This window comes from Chenopodium album, chromosome 21 (genome assembly GCF_948465745.1).
Source record: "Chenopodium album chromosome 21, dcCheAlbu1.1, whole genome shotgun sequence".
NCBI classification, from domain to species: Eukaryota; Viridiplantae; Streptophyta; class Magnoliopsida; order Caryophyllales; family Amaranthaceae; genus Chenopodium; species Chenopodium album.
This window is the reverse complement of record NC_137854.1, coordinates 25,288,446-25,295,451: the sequence shown is the minus strand read 5'-3', so window position 1 is coordinate 25,295,451 and position 7,006 is coordinate 25,288,446. Positions and strand designations below refer to the sequence as shown.

General features: G+C 36.3%; 1 protein-coding gene across 1 annotated transcript; it reads right to left on the bottom strand.

Annotated features, from left to right (window-relative positions):
• Positions 1–853: 853 nt before the first annotated feature.
• On the bottom strand, positions 854–5,459 carry LOC145600157 (stromal 70 kDa heat shock-related protein, chloroplastic). Its single transcript, XM_081656056.1, has 8 exons — positions 4,729–5,459; positions 3,982–4,234; positions 3,726–3,805; positions 3,456–3,598; positions 3,251–3,349; positions 2,257–2,446; positions 1,660–2,058; positions 854–1,512 (listed from the first exon to the last, which is right to left on the bottom strand). The coding sequence occupies exons 1-8, from the start codon at positions 5,299–5,301 to the stop codon at positions 1,108–1,110; spliced, it is 2,142 nt and encodes a 713-aa protein (XP_081512182.1). The 5' UTR covers positions 5,302–5,459; the 3' UTR covers positions 854–1,107.
• Positions 5,460–7,006: the final 1,547 nt, after the last annotated feature.

Below are 7,006 nucleotides of genomic sequence, written 5' to 3'. Positions count from 1 at the left end.
TTATATTTGTTATTTATAGTTACAGATTAAATTTAACTTGGCTAAATTGTTTTTTTTTTTTTTTTTTTTTTTTTTTTAACCCTAAAACTAACTTTTATTTATAAATCTAAAATTAATTTCATTGAATATAAATTATTTTTTTATTTAATATATTTAAATAAGGTGAAAAGAACAAATTCTTTACACACTATTACAAATTCAATCAATCAAAAAATGGAATAAAGTAGTTTTTATTTGCATATTTAAAAATTAAAAATAAATAAATAATAAATAAATAATAAAAACAACTCCGTTGCGTACATAGGAGTGTAGGACGCGGCCTTCCAATTAGTTATATAGAAAATTAAAAACTCAAGTTCAATTTGCAACATAAAAGGTAGATAAAAGACGTTATTGTATGAGTCCCACACAAAAACCTGTAATGAGTCCCAGAACCCCATACTATTGATGCATTGATACATTAACTCGAATAATTTGAGAATTAAGCTTAACACTTTGCTTGGATAGAAAGAAATGAAAGGAAAAGAAGAGAAGAGAAAGGGAGGGGGATAAATTCTCTTGTTTGGGTAAAGGATTGGAGGAAGGAAGGGGAAGGAGAGGGAGGGATTTCCCTCTCTCTTTAATAAGCATAATCCCTCCAAATTGGAGAGATTTGGAGGGAAAATGGATCTAACCTCCCCCTCCCTTTCTTTTCTTTTCCCTTCCCTTCCTCCTCTTCCCCTCCCCTTCCTTTCCTTCCTTCTTTGCTATCCAAACAAAGCACAAGAGTGGCAATGATAGAGGATAATAGCTGAATATCACGAGGAAACGTGTCATTTTAGTATCCGACAACTAACAATCAGCGAAAGAATCATCAATTAACTTGTACTAGGCCTATTATTGATCTCATATTCTGATTACATGAATCACCCAGGTTCTATAAGCTTCAAAATATGCAACAAGATCATGACAAAATTCGTAAAGGAGCCTTGACAACTATTTTCTCCTACCAGCATCTCTCCTCAGAACTAATAACGTAACCAGGAACCAAACACAGGCTTCTGCTGCCTAAAAAATCTTATACACAGCCGTTGAAAAAGTTTAACCCGTTTGACAAATTTCACAAGCTTACTTGCTGTCTGTGAAGTCAGCATCAATGACATCTCCTTCAGGTCCCTTGCCAGTTGAATCTGAGGGGCTGGACTCAGCTCCAGGAGTTGGGTCTGTACCTGGTGCTCCTCCTGCACCAGGCTGGTTGTAAAGGGACTGGCCAAGTTGCATTACTTCCTGGTTGAGAGCAGCCATTGCATCCTTAATTGCTTGAGTTTCACCCCCAGAGATAGCATCCTTTAGCTCTCCCAGTTTAGCTTCTACCTTTTCTTTAACAGGGGCAGGAACCTTTTCGCCAAGTTCCTTCAACTGCTTCTCTGTCTGGTACACAACAGAATCAGCCTGGTTCTTTGTGTCAATGGCATCTCTCTTTTCCTTGTCTTCCTTGGAAAATTTCTCAGCCTCACTAACCATTCTCTCTACCTAGAAACATTTATAACTGACGTTACTATCATTGCTTAGCAAATTACCAGTATGCTTCAAAGCAGAAAGAATAATAATATTAATAGAGCAATAAAAGAGAATCTGTATTTTGGCAGAAGCTTATATGTATCACTCTTGAACACAAACCTCGTCACTAGGCAGCGTACTCGCTCCGGTAATTGTTATGTCTTGCTTCTTTCCTGTTCCCTTATCAATGGCAGTAACAGAGAGAATTCCATTGGCATCAATGTCAAATTTGACTTCAATCTGAGGAACACCTCGAGGAGCTGGTGGAATACCATCTAGGCGGAAGCTACCAAGAGATTTGTTATCTCTTACAAACTCACGTTCTCCCTGAAGGACATTAATCTCAACACTTGTCTGTCCATCAGCAGCTGTTGAGAAGACTTCTGACTTGGATGTGGGCAGGGTTGTGTTTCGGGGGATAATCTTGGTCATTACTCCACCAAGGGTTTCAAGACCAATAGATAGTGGTGTAACATCCAAAAGTACAATATCGCTTACATCTCCAGCAAGGACACCAGCCTACAATATGAGAGAAAATCAAATCACAAAATAACAAAATAATAAACAGGCAATGATGGTAGCAAATGTCTTCCCAAAAATTAACCCCCCATCCATGGCCCCACAAACAATATTATTGATCGCATAACTTTTCTGTAATATGGGTCGACATTAAACCAAAATAACATTATTAGTCAGAGATATTATCTGGAGTAAAACCTGCACTGCAGCTCCAAGAGCAACAACTTCATCAGGGTTAACTGTCACATTAGGGTCCTTTCCAGTCATCTTCTTTACCAACTCTATAACAGCTGGGATACGTGTTGAGCCACCAACTAAGATCACTTCATCTAAATCACTGAAGGAGAGTTTTGCATCTCTCAGTGAATTCTCTACTGGTGTTCTCAATCTGAATGATAGAAACAGAAGTGTTCATATATAATCATGACTTATTACATACAAATATACACATGGAGCTGAATAAGTCATACCATATTTATGGAAGGGAATCTTACTATACTATGGAAACTATTTGACACTACAAATATTACAGTACATAATTTTTTCCATAATGTTATTTTCAACTAAATACATATATTTAACACTTCTTACACTGTTTTGTTCAAATATTCTAATAATATTACAAAATATGAAGTACTCGTATTATTTACCCAAAAAAAAAAGGAAATATAATCTAATATATATAAATAAAGTAGGCATTTTTCGGAAGCATTCGGCGCGCCACATAAGAAAAGGTATTATTTTTGACCAATGAAATTCTAGATTAATAATTTATTTTAGAATTAAAAAATTCACTCGCCACCTAATAAAAAGAGACGAATAAGATTTAAGAATTTTGCCACCTAGGTAAAAAGAACGAATAGTGAACAATTAAAATTTAAATTATTTTAAAAACTAATAATTATCTTTTTTACATATATGGATGTAAATCTTTGATCGTAAATATTTTTAATCTCTCCCTAGCAAATTAATAAATTTTTTTTACTAAAACCGTGCATCGCACGGGCTTATATCTAGTATTTATAAATAAATACACAATTTCTCTATGCATGACTACAGGCACCAGGGTCCAGCAATCTAATATCTAAGATATCATAAACATAGGAACTAAATCATGCCACACTGATACTAAATCAACAGCACTCACAATGCAGCAAATAAACAAAGCACAGAGCAAAGAAAAATGCAGCACCTGTCTAGAAGGTCTGAACACAGCTCCTCAAACTTGGCCCTTGTCAAAGTGGTCTCAATGTGCTTAGGTCCATCAGCAGTGGCAGTGATAAACGGCAAGCTGAGAAGAGCATAAACAGTCTAAGCTGTAAGTACCACGTGTTTAACAGTCTGAAGATTTGGGGAAACCTTAAAAAGCAAAATATAATCATAAAAGTTGATAATACCTAATGTTTGCCTGAGTTAAAGATGACAATTCCATCTTGGCTTTCTCAGCTGTCTCAGTTAGACGCTGTAGAGCTTGCTTGTCCTTTAACAGGTCAATGCCTTCATCTCTTTTAAAGTTTCCAGCTAGCCAATCAACAATTCTCTGTTTATACCCGAAATTCAATCATTATGACAGTAAATATTCCAGCATTCAAACTTAAATAAAAGATTATTAAGACACAATTCAGAAGATCAATACTGCAAGAAAAGCAATTAATCTTCCACTTTACCTTGTCAAAATCATCACCACCCAAATGTGTATCTCCAGAGGTCGATAGTACTTCAAACACTCCATCACCAACCTCAAGGACTGGAACAAGAATAAACAACATTATTTTATTAGGCAATAACACTACCATACAAAATTATGAACAAATATATGAAGACGATATCCACACAATGCAAAAGAACATATAAATACAAAACTGAAAAATCAAATGCATGTCTAGTTTTAAGAACAGCTACAGAAAAAAGTGAAGGAAGTACCTGAAACATCAAATGTACCACCTCCAAGGTCAAAAACCAAAATGGTCTCATTGTTCTTCTTCTCAAAACCATAAGCCAAAGAGGCAGCAGTAGGCTCATTAATAATTCTAAGAACTTCTAATCCAGCAATGCGCCCGGCATCCTTTGTTGCAGTCCTTTGTGAATCATTGAAGTAAGCAGGCACAGTGACAACAGCCTTGGTTACTTGGTCATTCAAAAATTTTGAAGCATCATCCACAAGCTTTCTCAACACCTATACCATGAAAAGAGATTTCAATTCCAATATTAAGACTTAAAATAACTTTCAACTACCACTAAGGACCCAACACCACAACTCGACCGTCATCGCCTCTCCTCCATCTCGAAAAGCAATGGGAAAAGGCACATAACTATTACAAAGGCTGATTAAACTAACTAAAATGTGCAACAACTTCAACCACCAACTCACCAAGAACCAAACCCCCTCTACAATTCTAACCACCACAAAATATGAGAAAATACAAATAATTATCAGACAAAAAACAATTCAATTACAAAGTAAAGAGCCCATACTCATGTGCCTAAAATTTGTCAACTCGTAATCATAATGAAACATACAAAAGCTAACATTGGCACAATTAAGTATCATTTCTAGTCCAATATACAAAAATCAACAACTCAATTACTGAATTTAGAAACCATTAACTTACATTAAAAACCTCCAATTATGTAAAGAAAACTCCATTAAAATGGTATGAAAATAATTACCTGAGCAGAGATCTCTTCAGCGGCAAACTGCTTACCAATAGCAGGGCATTCAAGTTTGACATTACCATTGTCATCTCTAACAACTCTATAGCTCACCTGCTTCGACTCCTCATCAACCTCCGACATCTTCCTCCCAATAAACCTCTTCACCGAAAAGAAAGTGTTCTCGGGATTAACGACCGCCTGCCGCTTCGCAATCTGCCCCACTAATCTCTCTCCATTCTTCGTATACGCCACCACCGACGGCGTCGTGCGCTGACCCTCGGCGTTAGTCACAATTGTCGGCTTCCCACCTTCCATAGCAGCAACAGCCGAATTCGTTGTACCAAGGTCAATTCCTACAACCTTCTCCGCAACAACCCTGACCGGGCCAACGCCGGCGCTCCGACGACGACCTCCGGAGCTCTTCCTTAGCCTCAAAAACGCAGATTTAGGGGTGCCAAAAGAGGCTGTGCTAGGGCTCATCTTCTGGCCGAAGAAGATTGAATTTGGCCTTGAAGAAGAGGGTTTGGAAGATGAGGGTGTAAAGGGGGTGGCGCCAAGGACATGAATATGAGCTGCTGAAGACGCCATTTTTGATTGAGAAGGTGTAATCAGGTCTGAGAATGGAAATTTGGAATAGAGAATTAGGGTTTGCGGGGAAGGTAAGGGAGAGAGAGAAGAGAGGAGGGAAGTGAGTAGAGAAGTGAGAGGAGAGGATAAGAAAAGGGAGGGTTTTTAAGAGGAGGTAAACAAGGAAATGGGTGGCAGTTAGATAGAGTTCTAGAAATTTCTTCAGCCCATTTTTAAGAAAGGAAAATCAACTATTGTAAATTTCAACTTGCTTTTTTTATTCCTTCTAATATGTTGCTTGTTGGGTTAATTTTTGATGGAGTAAACTAAATTTTTGGTGGCTTAATTTTTGATGGACTTAACTTTTGTCAAGAAAAGGAGGGTAAAAATCAACTAAAAATAATTTGGGAAATTCCCATTGGTACATTGATGGTTTTGACTTTTCTCATTAATACATTCTTAAACTTTTGCTTTCCCATTGGTATACCCGTGGTTTGGTTTTTTTCCCAACCGTGAGTAACACCGTTAAAAACTATTTCATTAATTTAATATAATTAAGGAAAAGACTATAATACCCCTTTTAAACATCTAATATTTCGATTTCCGTGTCGAAAATTGTTTGGTTAAAGTTTTGAAAGTCATGTTATTCCTTAAGGTTCCAAATTAACCTCGAAATAAGCAAAGAAATAACGCAAATGTCTCATATGCATGTCAAAAAATGGCTTGCGTACCGTAGACACCTACTTTTGGCCTATTGTCCTGAAAAGAAGTGCGATAATGTTACTGTAGGGAATATTTCAAGCATTATGATCCCAAACTTGAACCCCACTGTGATCATACACTTAAGTATAGTGGCGTTCCAAAGGGAAGAAAAAGAGAGCAAAAGAGTCGCCAACAAGTTTTAGAAACTTGTAAACCCAAAAGACAATCCAAAAGGACCATCAACTCCATAAGGTCTTGAACCAAATAGGGTTCGGGGATGAGGGTACGAATCCAATCTACAAAAGAAAGGACCCGCCCTATAAAATAGGCCTCTACTTTGTTCTACTCGTATTCACGTGCGCTTTTCGAATAACATACAAACATTATATTGAACCTACCCTGTTTATCTATGTTGGTTGAATATTAATGCACAAATAAAACTATTATTGGCGATCACTTGTATTAAAATCACATTAGCCTAAACCAAATTATTAATTATCTTATTAAGCGTGATTTCAAGTACAAATTTCCTTTAACAATCATAAAAGGTGTGATCAAGCAATAACAAAAATAAATTATATCAAGCAACATAATAATAAAGCATAAATAATAATAACGACGATAATAGCATGATAAGGTATAATAAAGCTTAAATATAATAGCAAGATCCTAGGAATGATACTAACAAGATTAATAACAATCCTAGCATGTCACTAACACAATAAAGATCAAAGCTTTAAACCTAAAATGGCACTAACATGATATTAGAAAGGGTAAAGGCATCCTAAACATGATACTAGAAAGCATAAAATAACATCCTAACTGTAGACACCCATTTGTGTCTCCCCAAAACCAAACCCAGTGATGAATACCTTTCACGTCGAACCATAATCGAATAAGGTGAAAGTGTTTGAAAGTCAAGTGTTGCGGTTTAGTTTTTATTAAAAATCATTCTTTCTGTTTTCGAAAACCCCTCTATTTTATAAAAACGTGCAATCCAGTTTAGTTTGGTCCATGATAATGG